The 22,207-nt window shown below is 37.1% G+C and overlaps 1 protein-coding gene across 14 annotated transcripts in view; it reads left to right on the top strand.

Annotated features, from left to right (window-relative positions):
* Positions 1-22,207, top strand: part of DMD (dystrophin) — a 2,254,165-nt gene that overhangs the window by 2,205,756 nt on the left and 26,202 nt on the right. For all 14 annotated transcript variants that reach the window (XM_036227218.1, XM_036227217.1, XM_016132668.2 and 11 more), the window contains 2 exons: positions 16,331-16,574; positions 17,410-17,533. In XM_036227218.1, coding sequence (XP_036083111.1) covers positions 16,331-16,574; positions 17,410-17,533 — 368 coding nt within the window. The remainder of the gene's footprint in view (positions 1-16,330; positions 16,575-17,409; positions 17,534-22,207) is intronic.

Below are 22,207 nucleotides of genomic sequence, written 5' to 3'. Positions count from 1 at the left end.
CCATGCAGCTTCCTAAGAAAACACCATCGTTTTCCTGGCTCTAAATAATGACAGCAAAAACAACAAAAACAAATAGCTGTCATCTGAATGCTTGTTGTAGACAGGAACTATTATGAGTACATACGGGATCTTATTTAATCCTTAAAACAACCCTATGAAGAAGAGGCTATTTCCAGAACAAAGACTCCATGACACAGCGTATGAAAGGACATGTCATAGAGCTAGAAAGGAATGGGTCCTGGACTCTTGTTTAAACAGGGTTACACGTGATGCGATTATTGGCTAGTGTCCTCATCAGTATTTTTATAGCAAACAAGAAAGGCAATTTTATGTGGCTGCTTCTAGTGTCCTTTGATAATTGTGAGAAGCTTAATGTTAAAAGACCAAGGAAATGATGATAGTTCTCCAAGGATAAAGGTTACTATTGCCCAAAATGTGTTCTGCAGAGTACTTCTAAGATTTACTTAAGAAAAATGATTCCAAGGACAGATAAGCTTTGGAACCACTTGTATTAGAAAGTCATAAGTAATTAGCATTTGCATTGAGTCTAGGAGTAAAGAAACATGATTAGCTTTGTTTAACCCAGTGTCGCTTATACTAACTTGACCTTGGCCCAGTTGTAATCTTCTATAGAACACACTGTGGTAAGAAAGTCAAGTCTGTACTAAACTTTGAGAAACAGGTGAGGATATAGCCCAGGTGCTCTCTCTGTTGGTGCTGAGAAGCCTAGCCATCATCTTTCTGGAGACAACAGAGGAAGCAGCTATAACAGATGTCTCTGCAGATGATGTCCAGATTTTTCTCACAAAAGTAACTTTATTTGCTCCAGCAGTAAAGCCCTATAAACCTAGAGACCAAAAAGGTAGGCATTAAATCACCTCCCGTAACCAAAGAAAATTCTTTGTACTCCATCTATGAAATATCTCACTGAATAACCTGGCTTTCAAATCAAACTACCAACAGAAATTTCCATCAATAACTTGACAAAATTAACTTGCTGTGTGGAGTTGTCATTAACCGCTTGAGTTTTAAAGGATGTCTACCAAAGACAACTTTTGCCTCTGTCATAATTACTGTTGAATCTTTCTTTTTCAGTAGGTAGATGCAAAGGCCAGTTGTTACTTGAGGCCGCTCCTGGATTGTGATATAAAAGTGTATTATCAACACATGGGAAGATATTTCTCCCTCTATCTTATAACAGAAATGCAAGTGTAGTGTTCATGTCAACAGATTAAAGTATAAACTTAAAAGATGTATAGCTAGTATATGGTCCTGTGTAATGCTCCTTGAGGAAGCTGATTCTTTTTCTGGCAGTGAAATGTTAAAGAGGATAAATTATCAATATCTCAAACTTGCATGGTTTGGTGCTTAGCAAATTCCAGTTCACAGAGCCCCTGAGTAATGGAGGTATCCAAGAGACTATTGAAAAGACAGGTGTGGAGTTTACAAGAGAAATCTGGTTTAAAGAGTAATGGGTTAGGGGGCGGGGTCATGGGCCTAGAGGACATAGAAGGAAGCCTTGGAAAAAGATAGGGTTCTCTTAGGAAGAGAATATATATGGAAAGATCACGAACTTTCTGGTATATTTCATTGTAATCAGGCACGCCCAGTCAGAAATGGTTTCCTGGTGTATATTTACTTATGTAAATGGATGGCTTCTGCAGATACCTCAACTCATTTTTTAAAACTATATTAATAATTAAGCTAACCTTTTTGTCTATCTCCAAATTCTGGGTTACCTTATAGTACCATTCTATAGGTCATAAGTAAATCCATCTGATCCTTTTTTCTATAATTTCTTAGTGTTATTTCGAAGATAGAAATAACCTGTATTTTTAGCTTCAGCACTGAGCATAATTCCCACCCCTTTTACATTAGTGTAAGGTCAAACGAAATGATGTTGCACAAGCTAGAAGGTGAGCTTTTTAAGGGTAAGGGACAATGTGTCTCATATCTTTGTCTCTATAGTGCTGGATGTAGAATTGTGTTGATTAAATGAATGGATGAATGCTTTTTGGAGTTTTTGTGTTCCCTGATGGCTTTTTTGGCTGATTTTCAGCTGTTTTCTTAGTTTTTCTCATTTCTTATGTTACTGTTCTTTCCCCAAATCCCTTAATAAACCTGTTAGGTTGTCATGTCATTTTCCATTAGACTGAAACATCTAAGTTGTTTAGGTCAACCCAGACTTGAGCATTTTCTGGGCTTATTTTTAAGTTATTTTTTTTTAATTCATCATCTGAAAATACCGAGAAGTGTCTGCACAGATAATTCTGCAGGCACATACACACCATTTTTTTTTATGTATGTGGTTTAAACTTGATTCCTGCATAATAGGAAAGAGCATTAGAAAATTATGAAAACACATTGGGGAGAAATCTTTTGTGCTATGAGAAATAGGATTTTGAATCTAGAACTTAGCTTTTTTTTCCCAGAAATTTATTTATTAACCATCACATCAGTCCCTTCATTTTTTTCTAGTTATAATTTCTTGATTTTTTTCTTTTAATTAATTTTTTTAAATTATAGTTGACATATAATATTATATTAGTTTCAGGTATAACATAGTGATTTGACATTTAGATACCTGACGAAGTGATCATGATAGGTCTAGTCCCATATGTCACCATGCATAGTTATTACAATATTATCGGTTATATTTCCTATGCCATACATTACATCCCTGTGACTTATTCTATAACTGGTAGTTTTTACTACATAGTCCCCTTCACCTTTTTCACCTATCCCCCAAAGCACCATCCCTTCTGGCAATCATCAGTTCCCTGTTTTGAGGTTTTTCTGTTTTCTTTCGTATGTTTGTTTTCTTTTGTACATCTTACACGTAAGAGAAATAATACAATATATGTATTTTCCCTGACTTATTTTTCTCAGCATAATGCCCTCTAGATCCATCCATGTTGTCTCAAATGGCAAAATTTAACTTTTTTTATCACTGTGTAATATCTAATTATGCACACACAGACACACCACATCTTTATCCGTTCATCTATCAGTGGACACCTAGGTTGATTCCATATCTTGGATGTTGTAAATAATGCTACAATGAACATAGGGGTGTATATATCTTTTTGAATGACTTTTTTCGTTTTCTAAGGATAAATGCCTAGAACTGGAATTAATGAATCATATGGTAGTTCTATTTTTTGGGGGGGGGATAGTTATATTTTTAATTCTTTGAGGGGGAATCTCCATACCGTTTTCCATAGTGGCTGCACCAGTTTACAAACCCACCAACAGTGCACAAGGGTTCCTTTTTCTCCACATCCTCACTTATTCTTTGTTGTCTTCTAATAGCCATTTTGACAGGCGTGAGGTGATATAGCTCATTGTGGTTTTGATTCTTCATTTTTGTATTGGTGGTTTATCATGATGATTGACTTGTGGATACTGAACCATCCTTGCCTCCCTGGAATAAATTCCACTTGATCATGGTGTATGATCTTTATAATATATTACTGAATTTCGTTTGCTAATATTTTGTTGAGAATTTTTACATCTATGTTCATCAGGGATATTGGCCTGTAATTTTGTATTTTGTAATGTCGTTGTCTGATTTTGGAATCAGGGTAATGCTGACCTCATAAAATGAGCTTGGGAGCCATGCCTCCTCTTGAAGTTTTTAGAATAGTTTGGGAAGGATAGGTGTTAATTCTTCTTTGAATGTGTGGTAGAATTCACCTATAAAGCCATCCAGTCCAAGACTTCCGTTTGGAGTTTTTTGATTACTGATTCAAGTTCTAGTAATTGGTCTGTTCAGATTTTCTATTTCTTCCTTATTCAGTCTTGGCAGAGTATAGGTTTCTAGGAATTTTTTTTTCTAGGTTGTTCAGTTTGTTGGCATATACTCGTTTGTGGTGTTCTCATAATCTTTTGTATTTCCGTGGTGTTAGTTGTCACTTCTCTTTCATTTCTGATTTCACTTACTTGGGCCCTCTCTTTTTCTTGATGAGTTTAGCTAAATGTTTATTAATTTTGTTTATCTTTTGAAAGAACCAGCTCTTAGTTTTATTGCTCTTTTTTATTGTCTTTTAAGTCTATATTTCATTTATTTTCACTCTCATCTTTATTATTTCCCCCTTCCTACTCACTGTCAGCTTTGTTCATCTTCTAGTTTCTTCAAGTATAAGGTTATATTATTTGATATTTTTCTTCTTTCTAGACATAGGCCTGTGTAACTATGGATTTTGCTTTTGCTGTTTCCATAGATTTTGGATTATTGTCTTTTCATTTTCATTTGTCTTAAGAAATTTTTTTCTCCTTGATTTCATTAATCCATTGATTGGTTAGTGGCATGTTGTTTAGCCTCCATGTGTTTGTGTTTTTCCAGTTATCTTTTTCTAATTGATTTTTAGTTTCATACCGTTGTGATCAGAGAAGATGGTTGATATGATTTCAGTCTTCTGAAATTTACTGAGACTTGTTTTGTGGCCTAATACATGGTATATTCTGGAAAGTGTTCTCTATGCACTTGAAAAAGAATGTGTATTCTTCTGTTTTGGAGTGAAATAATCTGTAAATATCTATTTAAGTGCATCTTGTCTAATGTGTTGCTTAAAGCCACTGTTTCCTTGTTGATTTTCTGTCTGGATGATCTCTCCATTGATGTAACTGGGTGTTAAAGTCCCCTACTATTATTGTAGTACTGTCAGTCTCTCCCTTTATGTCCATAACTATTTGCTTTATGTATTTATGTGCTCCTACATTGGGTGTGTAGATGTTTACAAGTGTTATAGTCTTTCGTTGGAGTGATCGCTTTATCATTATGTAATGCTCTTGTATTGCAACCCCAGCTTATTTTTCATTTCCATTCACATGAAATATCTTTTTTATCCATTCACTTTCAGTCTCAGTGTCTTTCAATCAGAAGAGAGTCCTGTATGCAGCATATGCATAAGTTTTGTTCATCCATTCAGCCACTCTGCCTTTTGATTGGCATATTTAATCCATTTACATTTAAAGTAATTATTGTCGGTATGTAGTTATTGCCATTTCGTTCATTGTTTTCCAGTTGTTTTTGTAGTTCTTCCCTACTCCTTTTTCTCTTCCACTCTTCTTTTGGATGTCGATGGCTTACTTTAGGGTTTTCTTTGGATTCCTTGCTCTTTATTTTGTGTGTGTGTGTGTGTGTGTGTATATTTATTTAAAGGTGTTTGGTTTGTGGTTGCTGTGAGATTATTATCACAATCTATGTTTATAGCGGTCCATTTTAAGTTGAGGGTCACTTAAGTTTGAACACATTCTAAAAGCACTACATTTTTTACTCAACCTCCCACCTTTATGTCAATGACATCATATTTTATATCTTGTGTGTGTGTATTCCTTAACTTAATATTGTAGTGACACATGGTCTTACTACGTTTATCTTTTAACCTTCATACTAGTTTTAATTGGTTAATACACTAGATTTACTAAATGTTTGCCTTTATCAGTGAGATTTTTTTTCTTTTCTATATTTTCTTATTTTTAATTCTGGCCTTTTCTTTTCCACTTAAAGAAATCCCTTTAACATTTCTTGTAGTACTGATTCAGTAGTGATGAACTCCTTTGGCTTTTGCTTGTCTTGAAGACTCTTTATCCCTCCATTGATTTTGAATGATAACCTTGCTGGGTAGAGTAATCTTGGTTGTAGGTTTTTGCCTTTCATCACTATGAATATTTCATGCCATTCCCTTCTGGCCTGCAAAGTTTCTGTAGAAAAATTAGCTAATAATCTTATGGAAGCTCCCTTGTAGGTAACTAACTGGTTTTCTTTTACGGCTTTTAAGATTCTGTCTTTGTCTTTAACTTCTGGCATTTTAAATATAATGTGTCTTAGTGTGGGTCTGTTCAGATTCATCTTGTTTGGACTCCGAGCTTTCTGGGCTTGTACCTCTTATTTCCTTCTGCAGGTTTAGGGGAGTTTTTAGTCATTATTTCTTCAAATAGGTCCTCAGTTTTTTTGTTCTCTCCCTTCTCCTTCTGGTACCCTTCTGATGCAAATATTGGTATGCCTGATGTTGCCCCCAAAGTTCCTTAAACTATCCTCATTTTTAATTTTTTTCCTTCTGCTGTTCTGATTGGGTGATTTCCACTACTTTGTCTTTCAGCTTGCTGACTCATTCTTCTGCATCATCTACTCTGGTATTGATTTCCTCTAGTGTATTTTTCATTTCAGTTATTGTGTTTTTCAGTTCTGATTGGTTCTTTTTTTATATTTTCTGTCCCTTCATTGAACTTCTCACTGAGGTATTCTTTTCTTCTCTCAAGTTCATCGAGCATCCTTTTAACCAATATTTTGATCTTTTGATCCCTTTATCTGGTAGATTGCTGGTCTCCATTTCATTTAGTTCTTTTTCTGAGGTTTTCTTCTGTTCTTTCATTTGAAACATATTGTTGTGTCTCCTCAATTTGGCTATATCTCTCTGTGTTTGTTTCTGTGTATTACATAGAGCTGCTACATCTCCCAGTCTTGAAAGAGTGGCTTTATGTAGTAGGTATCCTGTGGGACCCAGTGGCACAATCCCTGCTGGTTACCAGAGCCAGCTGCTCCAGGGGCATACTCTGTGTGGGCTGGATGTGTCCTCCTGTTGTAGTTTGGCAGCAATTGTGGGTGTGCCAGTGGTTGGAGTTAATACTTAGGCTGACTACCTGCAACTACTGCAGACCATCTGGTGTATGGGGGCTGGCCTCATGGGGCAGGATTCACTTTGGTGGGGCTCCAGTTCCAGCTGAGGATACCTATCTGGTGTGTTGGCTGTGGAGCTGCTTGGGAGGGGATCTCTTTTGGGCCTAGGCTGGCTGCGGCTTGTGCTGGGCTTGGATTGGCAGCTTGATAATAGGTATGATGCTAGCCGAAGCCAGTTGCCACTTGTGCTGATGTTGGGACCATTTGGTGGGAGCTGTGATGCGAGCTGAGGCTGGCTGCCACTTGTGACAGGCTTGGGGCTGCCTGGGAAAGGCTATAATGTGAGCTGACGCTGGCTATGGCCTGTGCTGAGTTTGGGGCACTTGAAAAAGGTTGTGGTACAAGCAGAGACCAGCTGCCATGTGTGTGACAGGTCTGAAGCAATTTGAAAGAGTCTCCAGCTGGGGCGAGCAGGTTGGGTGGGGCAAATAGTTAGCCAAGTTAATGGAGAGTGACAGATTTGCACTCCCCCCACCATCCAGGCCAACCAGGTGAAAGGCAGCACAACAAAAGACAGAGGAACAATCGCGCCAACCAGCACTTCCATCCCCAGAGAGAGTTCTCATTGATCACTGCCCCTCCAGCCCCCACCCTAAAGTTAGTCAATTTAATTCCTCCCTGTATGACCCAGCCACTTCACAGACTCCTGCCATTGCACTGGAGCTTGGAGCAAGTGAATTTTTTCTTGAGCCCTTTTAGAGTAATGCCTTGGTCTCCCACTGTCCTTCCTCTCTCTTCGGACATAATCCCCATTGATTTTCAAAGGCAGATATCACAGGGACTCCTCTTCCTGGCACAGGTCCCTAGGTTGGGGAGCCTGCTGTGGGACTCGGACCTCTTGTTCCTTGTGGGCAACCACCATGCCCTCCATTTGTGAATCATTACACATGGGTGTAGGGCCTGACCACTCCACATCCCCACCCCTCCTATGCATCTTCTTTATATCCTTAGTTTTAGGAATTGTGTTCAGCTAGTCTTCAGGTGGTTCTCAGTGGTGGTGGTTCTTCTATATTTACTTGTAATTTTGACATGTTTGTTGGAGAACGTGAGTTCAGGATCTTCCTACTCCCCCATATTGACCCTGCCTCTAGAACTTATTTTTTTATAGGAGCTTTATTGAGATATAATTTACATACCATACAGTTCACCCATTTAAAGTATATAATTCACCATTATTAGGATATTCACAGTTACGCAACCATTATCTCACAATTTATTTTAGAACAATTTCCTTAACCCAAAAAGAAATCTCATACCCATTTCATTGACTCTGTGTTTCTCCCAAAACCATCCTGCTCTAGACAATCACTGATCTATTTTCTGTTTCTATGGATTTGCTTATTCTGGACATTTCATGTACGTGAAACACACAATATGTTGTCTTTTGTAACTGGCTTCTTTCACATAGCATAACGTTTTAAAGAACATCTATGTTGTGGCATGTATTAGTACTTCATTATTTATTACTGAATGATATTTCATCATGGATATACCACATTTTTAAAATCCATTTAGCAGTTGATGAACATTTGGGTTGTTTCCACTTATTGGCTATTATGGCTGATACTGCAATAAACATTTATGTACAAGTACTGAGACTTATTTTAAAGAAAGGATTCTATAGTTCTTTGTCATTGTAACAGAGGAGGCCAAAGGATCAGAGATGACAAGAGTATACAGCAATGTTTGCCAAGAAGTGAAAAAATGGGCCATCAAGATGAATTTACAAGGAGAATTTAAAGTCAACTCATGAGGGACTCAAGCCAGGACACACAAAGCTTACAATTATGATTCTTCTAGAGATTATTACGGCTTTTTTGCTGACCATAGGCAATGGAAGTCTGATATTTCACTGTATTTATCTGAAAAATTGAAATCTACTTTACTCTACCTTACTATTCCTGGGGCCTAGACTTCCTCACTTTTAAAACCCTTCCTATCCTAGCATACTTTTTGAATGGCGAAGATTAGCTACTGTCCTATTTGTCTTGCATTTTGTTTGTCTGACTTATTTCCAGTTATAACAGCTAGGATTTTCCATGAATTCTTCTCTTCTTGTGTTGAACTTTTGATTAATACATTTATTTTATAGATAATAATGTTAGTTCCTGATCAGGAATTTGTGAAAAATATCTCAGTCATTGAAGATAAAGAAACTAAAGTTAATTAATATTGTCAGATTCTGTCTCTTGGAACTCACATAAGATATAGATTGATGTGTCAAGGGCAAGGCATGTCCCCAAAATAGAATACATTTAGATACATTAACCCCTGTAGACTTGGTCCAAATATTTTATTACAACAGTTATCTACAGACATAATTTGATGATTTTGTCACATCCTCACAAATTTGGTCAAGTCTTAGAAAACCTCATCCTAGTGATCTTAATTCAGTGATTTCATTTTGTACAGATGACGGAAAATATTCAAAGGTATCTCTAATAATGACTGCAGGACTAGAACTCGTATATACACATAGGGAAAATATCAAATGATGAATCTGTTTCTGAGCACTATATATGTATATTTTCTACCAAACTCAATAAGTCTTAGTGGATTGCTCTTATTTAAGTGCATTCTTTTGACAGAAAGTTTGCAGTATACCTAAGTTTCCAAATCTAAAATGTTCAGAATATAGAGAGAATGAAGTAATAACAACAAGATTTACCAATACTTATTAAACATTTGGAAGGGGCTGGCATGCTTCTAAGAAAGTTGTACATATGAAACATAGAACATACTGGCTCATTAATCCACCCAGCGGGATGAGCACTTTTGTAGCCTTAGCAACTGGTAGAGCCTAGTTGTGACTCAAGGTCTCTATGACCCTAAAACCATGGGCGGTAAAAGTCACCCAAAAGGCAATGTGTCAAAAAAAATCTTATTTTTCTTTATGTGCGTCAACATATCTTTTGAAATACAGATATCACTGGAAGAAATGGCATGTTATTATAAAATTCCGGTAAGGTTTAAGTGATTTATGTGACACCTTTATACTGAGCAAATTTCAGGAAGAAAGGGGTTGTAATTAAGAGCTCTGAATGCATAAAAGGGGGACAGTGTGATGAGAAAAGGATTAGAAACAAGAGCCTGGGGGAGACCTGACATTTTTATTATTTTGCTTAAGGCAGACCTAAAATATGCATGCTTTTACTTTCTACCCTGGGAGCCTCTCCTTAATACTGGTAACACCAAAGCAATTGAGGTCTTCTTTCATCTAGTTCAGGGGTATGTTTGTTTGGGTTTGATAAAATTGTACAGTATAGCTTTAAATATTTTCATTATAATTGAAAAGGCTCTGTGCAATTTCCAGTTTTTAAAATACATCATGCTCACAAAATGTGTTTTTCTCTTTTTTTTAGAAATTGCTAATTTGCTAGATTTATAGTTGCTGTAATAGTTCTATATGATTTACTGCATTTGCCTGAATCCAGATTGGTGGATATGACTCAGCTGCGCTTAATATTGTATGAGGGTAAAGTTGAATTTCTCTAGACCTATTCTTTTTAGACGCAGATCTTTGTAGTTGTTCCCACTTGTGAAATAGGCCCTGTGGGTGCTCATGCTTTGGTATACACTTTAATGTATAATAGTAAAAGATATTAATCAGTGGAAAGCAACCTTCAGTTCTTTATTTCAAAAACACCGTTGTACAACAACTATATAATTATACATACTAGGAAAGTTCCATTTAAAGAGCAGATGACCTATGTTGAAAACACTTGGCCTCTGTAAATTAACAGAAACTATGTAACGATTGTTGTGTTGTCGGGTTTTTTTAATCATAATTACTGTGCAGCTAGTAATTATTGCTAGAGGGGCCAGGAAATTTCATGTTTTCAGCAGGTAGAGTTAAGGGCAGTGTGATTCATCTCTTATATTCATTACTTAGCAAGTTTTTTACTTGGTTAGGAATTTTTTTTAATGTAATTTTGTATCTGGACAACAACGTTTATATACTTGATGACATAAAATTAATCATCTACATCTATGTAGTTGTAGAATAGAGGGATTTTTTAAGCTCTGTGGAGAATAAGAAATTAATAATGGATAGGAGACCTTTTGTAGGATGACTAGCTGCAGGAAGAAATTGTGGTGACAGAAGCCATGTGCAATGAATTTGAATTAGTGTCCTTTAGGGAGCTACCAGAGAAATATAATTTACAAGATAATCAAGAATGTAAATAGATTCTCTATAGAGTCACTGTCTGATATATATTCATCTGTACTGAAATGACTCCATATACATTTTAATAATTAGAGAATCAGTAGGGGTGAAATGTACATGTATAACCTCAAGGAAAGCAAAATATATTGGTAACAACATAAATTGACAGCCAACTGATAAAAAGAGTCAATCGTGTATTTGTCGGTTAAGCTTTAAAACAACCCACCTTGGAACAATGGTATGCATCTCAATTGGAACAATAGGAATGATCTCCCCAAATGAGCTTTATAAATACTGTATCCAGAAAAACTAGCATTGTGATATGCTTTTAAAGATATTGGCATAGATGTTTTTAAATATAAGAAAATGACTTAAGGGTCAAATGACTTTATTTCTCAGCCTCTAAAAAAATATTCCCTAACACAGCTCTGTAACTATGACCACATTTATTAGAAACAATTTAGTAAAAGCTATCTGTAATTCAACCCTTTGAACATCAATTGTTTTAGATAATCAGCATGGAAATTTGTAAATACCCTTAATAGAAAATTTAGACTGAAATCAAAGAACTTTGTATTTTACTTGGTTTCTATTCAAGAGGCTCCACTTGAGCTATTTCTGGCTTTTCAGACCTTTAGCCTGACAGCTTGTCCTGCTTCAGAGCTTCAGAAGGAAAGTCTAGTCCTGCAAAATTCAAGTTTGTTATTGAGCTTAGCAGAAGGTTTATGTATGTCACATATTTGTTTAAGAGAAAGGCACTTGTTTGGCTCATTTAATCCTGTCCTGGTGAATTTAGGTTTGAGTGAATACTGAAGGAACTTTGATCATACATCGACAAAATCAACGTGTCCTGGTAGGCTTCTGATTAAGATAACATTAGTTCTTGATTTAAGGCATCTCCCTCTGCTCCTACCATTTATTTAATAGTAGATAATATACGGAGTAAAACGAAAATGAAAAGAGACATAGCTGGGCTTTTACAATAAGATGAATATCTCTGTGGACTACAAATAGGAAAGAAAAACACCTCAGGGCACAGTGAGCATTGTGTGGGGGCACAGTGGGTCGTTCAGCTCCTGCTGTAATAACAGAAATTACAATTCTCACAAGGTGGGGGCCCAGAACCAGACAGTTGAAATGAGGGCCCTGCAAAAACATACCTGGAGAGACACATCCCTATTCACACTTACACTTGAAAGGAAATTTTAACAAAAGAACACTTTGGGAAGAATATCCGAGTCTCGACCCCGGGACCTGAACTGTGCTGCCTGGAGATGAAATTCGCAATAATGACACTTATGTCATCCAGTATGGGAGCAGCAAACAACCAGTATAAGATCTAGTTCTTATAGATTAGACTAGAGATCCTTAAATGGAAGATGGGAACAGCCACAAAACCACTTAATGGAGATAGGTGAATACAGCAGGAGGGGAAAATATAAAGGAAATATACTCCATTATTTAAATGTGTCTCCAGACCAAACTCCAAAACACATAAAGAGGTAAGGTAGTCCTTCCAAACTGATCATCAAAAGATGAATTAAGCCTAGATGAAAGTAAAATGACACAAGAGTATATAACAGGGATTGCTTGCCTTACATTTAGGTTGCTCAAGACATAAATAAGGAAACGCCATTTATTAAAAAATAACAAGAAACTAACAGAAATAGATGAAGAACAGATGGATCTGAAAAAGACATCTTTGGAACTAAAAACTATCATCACTGAAGCTACTAAACTCTATAGGATAAATTCTAGACTGGACCCAGTCAGAGAAAGAAGATAAGTGAAGTAAAAGATGATTCCGAGGACTTCACTATACACAGCACTAAGAGAAAAAGATGAGAAATATAAATGAGCAATTAAAATAGATGGGAAATTGATGACAAGGCTCTAAAATATACCTAATAGAAGTTTCTGAAGAATAGAGTGGAGGAAATGGCAGAGAAGCAATGTTTGAAGCTGTAATAGCAGAGAATCTTCCATAACTGAAGAAAAAATGTGAGTGTTTAAGGAAATAGTCTCTTGAGAAATTTCATCTGGGAGGGCAAGAAAGGCTCTACTAAGGAGTAGTTGGTATTCTTTACAGCTCAGCTTTGGGAAGCCATTGCTGATTCAAATGACCTTTTCTGTTTTTCACTGAAAAACATAAAAACAGAAATGTAATGTGTTGGATATACTAAACCATGTTTTCTGAGCAAAGGCACTTATAAATAACTCATTAAAGGAGAGCTCTGTGGAAAACTAGACCCAAAGGATCAAGATACCAACAAAGACCCCTCTAGAAAATGTCAGTACCTTTGTGAAAAGTAGTTGGCAAGATAGTAATCGTTTGTTTTTAGATGTGGACTACAGGATAATACAGCAATGTTTTCAATAAGAACATTGTGGATGACCCAGTCTGGTAGAAAGAAGAATCCTAAATAGAATTCTTTATAAAAAGATAACTACCAATTGAGACATTTCAGTGAAGGTGGATTTCTTTTAGTGCATACTGCAAGGCAAGAAAATAGAAGATAATTCCTATCAACTGAAACCTTATGAACACTGGATGCTGCTTCAAGTTCACAGAAACATCTAGATGGTTGTCAGTAAAGTGGTCAGAAATTGGATTTAATTAATGCGATGACTACATATGTTGGTTCACACCCAGACGACCAAAATGCAGAACCCAGCTGAGGGTAAACTTATTTTGATCAATCTCTACTTATTACTGCTTTGTCAAAACAGATTGCTATGAAACAAACTATATGTACAACTATCCTTGAAGATACAGCAGATGGAATTTCAGTTCAGACAGATAGGAGATTATAGTCCTATAAATGGAAAAGATTATATATTGATTTCCTGCATGACTTTGAATTCCTAGAAAACTTCTAACATTAAGTACAAGGTAGAGCTTAAAAAATAGATTGGATTTTATTTTTTTTTTCTTCTTTAATGTGGAGAGCCAGCATTTTGGAAGGCATGTCATCCCCTCTAGAACATTCTTTCCAGGTATGGGACAACAGAAAATATTTCCCCAGTAGGAAACCTGATCATGAGCTTTATCTTATTTTCTCAAACTGGACAACGGCAAAACTCCTATTGCCTCACTTGGCACCTCATGTCTTTTCTCATGATTACAGATCTCCCACATTTATGGAGAGGAAGTTCTTTCACCTGATGAAATATCTGTGAACAACAGAAATCCATCATCTTATTTCTGGAGATATTAGGAAGATATCTTCCTAATAGGAAGAAAGATATCAAAGAGTTCTAATCAGTCACCTGGTATCAGATAGAAGTGTCCTCAATTGGAATTGTATTCTCAGCAATACTAAAGCAAGAAAGAAATATATAACCATAAATGTATTTATTAAAAAACTTAAAAACCAAAAATAAATAAAAGCTAGAAGAAAAGGCGCAGTATTTATACAACATTAATAATGGATATAAAATGAGACTGGAAGAAGTGAAGAGCTTCGCCACATTTCTGGATGTGAACTCAATAACAGGAAGTCCATTCTTTCCAGTTTAATTGATAAATTCAATGTAATTCAAACCCCAAATTTCACCAAGAATTTTCATGTGAAAATACAAAAATGTAACACTAAAATCATAGAGGAGAAGATCAAAGGAGTCAGAAGAGCCAAGACAATTTTAAGGCAGAACAATGTAGGAGTGAGAAGGCTTCCCAGACACCCGATTTATTTGAAGCTATGGTGTGACATCTGCATGATGAGGGACATACAAAGAAACCAACAGGATAGAATAGAGAGAGCTCAGAAACACACTTATGTATTTTTGGACACTCAATGTATCGCCGAGGTACACCAGAAATCAATGGGGAAAAGAACTACACAATGAATAGGGCAAGCCTAGTAAGTTATCTGTGGGAGAAAGTAAAAGTAGATCATATGTTCATTCTGAGCATAAGAGATTCTGGGTAAATTAAAGTCCTAAATGTTAAGAACAAAATTTTAAACTTTAAAATGTAAGTGTATGGAAGATTTTCTTAAGCAAAACATAAAAAAAAGCAGAAAACATGGATAAATATATTAAAATTACAGGGGTTTTTTTGTATAACAGGATGCTATGAACAAAGTTAAAGAAGCTACACTAAGATAAGAGTGGGAGATGATATTCGTTGTGTATATAGCTGGCAAAGGAATAAACATCCAAAATATATCCATAACTTTAATAAGAAGAAGGCAATCCAGTGGGGGAAATGAGTATAGGAAATAAAAAAAAAAGCCAGTTAACACAAAAGAAATTCAACCTCACCAGTAATCAGGGATGTACAAATTAGAATGCACCCATCAGATTGGCCAAAACTTAAATGCTCGCTAACACCAACTATTTGAAGATGTGGCGCAATGGAAAACCTTGTGCACTACTAGTAAGAGAGTAAATTGGTAAAACCACTTAGGAGAGCAACTTGGCAATAGGTAGCAATGTTAAGCATGTTGCTGGAACCCAACAATTCCACAGATGTGTTCTATAAAGAATCTCTTAAACAGGTACCCAAGGAGACAGGTTAAAGGAAGTTCATTGCATCATTGTAATTGTGAAGGTTGGAAACTTAAATGTCCATTGACAGGAGAATGTTATTGGCATATTCAAGCAGCAGAGTAATACCTTACTGCACTTAAAATAAAATAGTGAACCATTATTTATCAACATGGATAAATCTCCAAAAACGGTGTTGAAGGCAAAAAGCAACTCTTAGAATGGTATGTACATTCTTAACACAAAGTTCTTAAACGTTAAGTTTAAGAACGTGCAAAATAATGCTATTCGATTGAATTACATGAAATGACCATTGTGTAGGTTAAAAAAACAGTTGAATAACAGCATCTTTATTAAGTTCAACCAAATACTTGTGGATACATCCGTGGTAATGATGGACCTGGAATTCAGGGTGGCATTATCTCCTTGGGGAGCAATGATGAGAAGGGTTGGATGTGGTAATGAGCAGGGCACGTGGGGGAAGGTTCAGCTTTAACTGCCATTTTATTTCTTCAAAAAATTTTTGAAGAAAATATGGCAAATGTTACGTGCACTACAGCAGTGTGCTGGGTACATGGCTACACTGTTACCATGTTCCTATGCATTGCTCTTGAAAATACTTGATTTTTTAAAGCAAACCAAAGTGTTGACAGAGGTATAAATATTGTAGTCTCATGGACTAAAGAAGTATTTGCAAAATGATTAAATCCTTTGCTGCTTACTTATCTGAATGTAGCATTCATAAGGCTTTTAGTATAAAAGGTTGAAAAGCATCTCCCCTCACACACTGGGCAGACGCTTCCAATTTTATTTTGGTTTTTTTTTTTTAGCATTGCTAATTGTCATCATAAAATCCATTCATTAAGTGCCTCTCTTTTGCTTGCTATTGTGTTTGGTGGTGGTCAGATGCATCTCTTGCCATCCTACATGAAATCCGGTGATAATATTCAACTTACTTTTTTTTTCTTTTATTTATTTGATGCCAACAGAAATCTGCAAGCAGAATATGATCGTCTAAAGCAGCAGCATGAACACAAAGGCCTGTCCCCACTGCCGTCCCCTCCTGAAATGATGCCCACCTCTCCCCAGAGTCCCCGGGATGCTGAGCTCATTGCTGAGGCCAAGCTGCTTCGTCAACACAAAGGCCGCCTGGAAGCCAGGATGCAAATCCTGGAAGATCACAATAAACAGCTGGAGTCCCAATTACATAGGCTAAGGCAGCTGCTGGAGCAAGTGAGGCCCACATCTCTCTAACAGGGGACATTTACAGAAATTCATTTTTCCCCTCTTTAACAAAATTAAAAGCAGAACTGAGAGTCATTTTTAGAAGTGCAACAAGCATCAATTTGTTGAGTGCCTAGTATGTGCTAGCAAAGTGCTAAGATATCAAAGGATATGAGTAGGAAAAACAATGTTTGTGTTAATGTTTGTTCAAGATTGTTTCCTACAAAAATGTTTTCTATTTGACTGATTTAAAATTGATCTTTAAAAAGTACCAAGAGGTTTCCACTAGTTTTCTAAAAGTGAAAGTTGTTAACTCTTGAAATGGAATTCTTTTTTGCAATTAGTCTTATTTTCTGGTAACCTTTTTTTTTCCTTTTTCCGATCCCTAAAGCATAATTTTTCAAAACCTAGCAAGATGATGGGGCATTGTAGTAGGCCCAACCTACACCTGGTCCTGGCTTTCTGAGAATTTTGAATTTTGAGATGTGTTCTCTCCATAGTGCTATTTAATACTTCACAAAAATAAGAATTTTTCACTATGTTTTTTTTGGGTCCCACATGGTTTCACCATTCTCATATGACCTTCTAAATTTTTCAGTTCTTTGATAATTTTATATATCTTGTTCCACTGTAATTTTTTTCAAACATAAGAGGGCAGAATTCAAATACAAAAACAACATCTATGGATCTCATCAATAGTAAAATTTCCCAAATTTTACACTCTTTGGGAGGTTTCTAAGGGAATGTCATAATTTCTGAGTGTTGCGTATCTATAATAATTTTACATTTATATATTTGAGTATTTACTATGAAAAATAATTCTGTTGTCTTTTGGATGCCTTAGCCCCAGGCAGAGGCCAAGGTGAATGGTACAACGGTCTCCTCTCCTTCTACCTCTCTTCAGAGGTCAGACAGCAGTCAGCCTATGCTGCTCCGGGTGGTTGGCAGTCAAACTTCAGAATCCATGGGTAAGTGTCTGTCTTAGATACTAATGGTGAATTGTTTGCTCAGAGGTTCAGATCATCAGCTAAATTAGCTAATATCGGTTCTGGACAAAGCATTGTCATAAATGCCTAGACGTACAAAGATGGGTGACCTAGTCCTAGCCCTCAGAGAGCCAGCCATTCAGTTATTCAGAACAAGGCAGAGTGGTCTTAAGTCTTATTAATTTTGAAGAGCACAGAAGGCTTTATGATGAATTGATATTTGTGAAAGGTTCCAAAGGATGGAGTAAGAACTAAACATATTTTAAGGAAGGACTGACATAACTAAAGATGTAAAGATGAGGACATTGGGCTAAGGGTAAGAAAGAGCCAATAGCCCAGTTAGTAGAAAGATAGGTACCGAGCAGGAGGTAGGGGAAAGAAGGCTAAAGTGGAAGGTTGGGGCACATTATAGGGACAAGAATGTTGGGCAGAGGCTCTTGACTCATTTAAGTCAGTGTCAGGTGATCCAATGAAAATTGTATACCAAGTAAGTATCTCAAAAGATGTATTCAGGCAGCTGTATCTGGTCCAGAGCAAAACTTTTATAGGTAGAAAGAACAGCTAGGAGAAGTTATGGGAGTTCTGAGGGCCTAGGTTTGAGAGATATCAGTGACGGGATGGGAGAAGATGACCGTATGACTATTATTTGAAAATAGAGTTCCCAAGCCCAGGGGACTGACTGGAAAATGTGAGGAAAGGAGGATTTGGTTGGAAGAAGATAGTGATCCTTTTGACTGTGGACATGCTGTGTTTGAGGAGGTGACAGGTCTAAGTCATGTCCAAGAAGAAGTTAAAATGTAGGTCTGTAAATGGTGTAAACGGGCAGGCTGGAGAGATATGAGAGTGAGCTCCACAGAATTGATAGCTGAAGGGTTTGAGATGGGAACAAAGGTGCTTGGATACAGTGCCTTGGAGAAGACCTCCACGTGGATGCTGGGGTGCTGAAGGAATTAGGAGTGGGGATAGGTTCAAGGAAGATGTGGGCCACAGGTCAAATGTGAAAAGGACTCAATGGAAATGAAAGTAAATTACAGCTCATTGGATCATCGTACATGCATTAGCCACTTCTGAGAAAGCATTTTTAGCCAAGAGAAGGGAATTGGAGAATTTCTGTCTTTTCAGTGAAATAAAAGACTACGTAATCTTGAAAATGAGTGAGGCTCAAGGAAAGTAAAGATACTTTTGGGACATTACCAGATAACAATGAGGGCTTAAGTAAAAGATTAATTTGTTGAGATGGTCAACATGGTCCAGTGTCATTCTTCAATAGTATTCTCTGACTAGTACTCAGTCCTAAGAAAACTGGATTTCATGAGACATAAATGATAAAAGAAGGTCAAAATGAGTAAAGCATTTCGCAATGGCAATGAAACCATTGTTAAAATGATTATGACAGGGGTCGCCAGCCATCTGCTTACTGGTTTTTCCCATTATATTAGGCTAGATAAGGGGGGGGGTCTGAAAAACCACATATACTTGGTTCATCCTCCTCATTTCTCCTTCATCTCTTATGGCCCAACATGAGTCAGCTCCATGCTCTATGCTTCATTTTCCCTGGGTCCTAAACTGGTTATACTTCACTCTCTTGATCTTACATTACAGAAAGAAACAGACTTGTGACTCCTTGAGTCTCACACTTAAAGCTTTGTTGCCTGGCATCGTGGTATGTTGAGGAATTCATTTTATACTTAAGATCTTCCTTGAGGGTAGAATATAGAGAGGCAAAGTGCCTAACCAAAATTGATGTGACAAAAAAGAAGTGTCAAGTGCATGTGAGTTTTATGGTGGGAGATTAGGGACCATGGTCAGGAAAATTCGAAAGTTGGATATCATGGAAGTCGAATGCAACTTTCGAGCAATGCCTACATCTAGGATTTAGCCTCCCAGCAAGCTGCTGAAGATTATACATGGAGATCAGTGAGGGATATGGTTCCTGGAGCTGAGAAGGCCAAGGTTGGTGGGCTGAACATGTTAGTGAGGGCTTTATGAATCAAGATAGATATTGAGGAAGGTGGATGAGGTAACTGAGGAGATAAGCATTTCTAAAGAGAGGATGTGATAGAAGCAAATTTAATGAACTTCAGAACCTTGAGCAATGGGCAGGGATATATCCCCCAAGAATTCGAACCTGTAGGAAAGCCAGGTTTCTTTCGTTAAGGAAGAGAAAATATCTGATGTTGTTTTCCTGGCTTTACCAACTCCTCAGTAATTTGGGGCAATCTCTGCATTTGATTCTCTTTCCATACATGAGATCTGAATATAGCTAGCTGATGGACTGTTGGGGCTGTGAAAGATCACTCAGCATGTGAAAAAATATTATATGCCCTTGAAACAGTGTGTAAATTCCAAAAACAACTGAGCTTTAGTACCTCTGTTGTCATTTTCTACTGCAGGGCTTTTCCTCTTTATTGAAGTAAGTGAAGCATGTAAAACTGAGTCACATATTTTAGCGGTGAGATTCAGGGCCCTGATTGCTTAGAAGCATTAATTATTTAGGCCTGTCAACACTGGCAAAGAGGCAGTGTGCCCATGTAAACACCCAAATTAAAGTATACATCAGGTTGTTGGTCCTGATGATTTGTGGAGCTGAGAGAATTGTGGTAGAACTGAATACAAGGACGGAAGTGCTATATTCCAATAGTTGAGATAGGCTAAGAGATAACTTGTCAGTATAAAATGGATGGGCTCTGTTGTTAGGTTTGTTCTCTGAAAGAAGACACTGAATTAATTCAAAAGAGATTTTTTTCAACTCTGTAAGCCAACTTCGTTTAAGAGGAAAAAAAAAAAACCTGACTGTTTTCTTGAAGGATTCACACAAGTATATTAGCTAGTAAATAGTATTGTATCTGTTAATTCCCCGAATGTGATAATTCTATTGTAGTTATATAACAGAATACCTTTCACCTTAGAAAATACATGTTGAAGGATTTCGGGGTAAAGCGTCACATATGAAACAATCATTAAATGGGTCAGTGAAACGAAAAACAAGTCAAACTATACATACACATAAATATGCACATAAAATGTAAATAAATCTAGACGGTATATATAAAGTCTACTACCACCAGTCACTAAGGTCAGTCTGCTTTACTTCTCTTAAAAAGAGCAAAGCTCTTCAGTTCAGCTGCTTCTGCCCAGATTTAGCCTTCATCATGTGTTCAGCTGAACAGACAGTATGAATTCTCTAATCGATTTCTCTGTTTTTGTCTCTTTTCCCTTTCTGAACCATCTTCCAGATGTTTCCAGTTACTCTCCTAACATTCAAGTTGTATATAATCCTCCTTAAGTATTTTTGTGACTCCTGTTTGCCTACAGAATAAAGTCCACACTCCTTAGCATGATATTCAAAATCCCCCTTCCTCTCCAGCCCAATACTTTACTGCCTTCAAACATCATTTCTCTGCCTCTATTTGTAGGCCCAGTGCTCATCCACACAAACCATGCTGTTTCACTGACCAATGCTGTCAGTCATCTCTGGCCCTGTGTACAATGTTTTCTTAACCTGAAATATACCTTCCTTTATTTTCACTAAAATTAGTCTTTTCGTTGAACATCATGAATTATATCTTGTAATTTATTCTCTTTTATAGCTAGTTATTAGTGTTTTTCCTCTTAAGAAATAGGGCTAAGTCTTGCTCATTTTTTCCTGTTTGAGTGCCTTCTGTGCAGCAAACATTTGGTAAAGTACTTGCTGAATGAACATTGGAAATCAAGCACAATGCATTCTTGTGTAGATATGGAACAGTCTACACACTTAAGAAATTTAGCTGGAGGTTCTGGTTCAATATGGCAATGTAAGAGGGTCCTGAACTCACCCCTTCCCACAGACACACTGGATATACAGCTAAATACAAAACAATTCTCCCAGAAAGAAATTGAGGAACTAGTTGAGTGACTCTTACCACACTTGTGAATGAGGATAAAACCTACATCAAAATGGGTAAGAGAGGCTGACACACAGTCTCTCTGTAAACCCCATCCCTGACATGGCAACACAGTTTCTCTCTGAGGAGTGAATGGTTTGAACCCCACATCTGATGCCTCAACTTGTAGACTTCCATCTGAAAGATGGGCCCAAAAACGTCTAGCTTTGGAGTCAATGGGGCTTACATTCAAGAAATCCACAAAGCTATAGTAAACTAAGAGATATTCTTAAAGAGCTGATATGGACTCACCATAACTAACTCCCCACCCCAGGGCAGGGGCAGCAGACTGAAATATGCCCACTCTTCACATGAAAGAGGCTTATTTGTTTATTGTAAAAGCTATAGCCTGAGGACCAGGCTTCTAACTAACTTAACACACATATAAGGGCTGACTACAATACTCTCCAGAGACAAGGAGGCCACTGGGTTCCATCTTTCTGCTCTCCTGCCTTGCTCCAGGTCACTGGTATCTCCCAGAAAGGAGCTTGTGCACATATCTAGTGCTCAGGTTTTTGTGGCTGCCACCCAGAGGACACATCCCTTGTTAAGGTGGCTCTAGTGGCCATCAGGGCTTGAGTTCATAGGTTCAATGGGATGGTAGTAAACAAAAAAAAACAGTTTATAAATGGCTGTTCCCCCAGGGCTCAGCACAGAGGGAGCAGATAGAAACTCACATTTCCTAGACTTTCCCTGAAAGAGGTTTATTTGTATATTTTAAAAGCTGCTGCCT

Source organism: Rousettus aegyptiacus, unplaced genomic scaffold (assembly GCF_014176215.1).
Source record: "Rousettus aegyptiacus isolate mRouAeg1 unplaced genomic scaffold, mRouAeg1.p scaffold_m13_p_9, whole genome shotgun sequence".
In the NCBI taxonomy this organism is placed as follows: Eukaryota; Metazoa; Chordata; class Mammalia; order Chiroptera; family Pteropodidae; genus Rousettus; species Rousettus aegyptiacus.
Note: the sequence above shows the minus strand (reverse complement) of the source record. Positions and strands in the feature narration are given on the sequence as shown.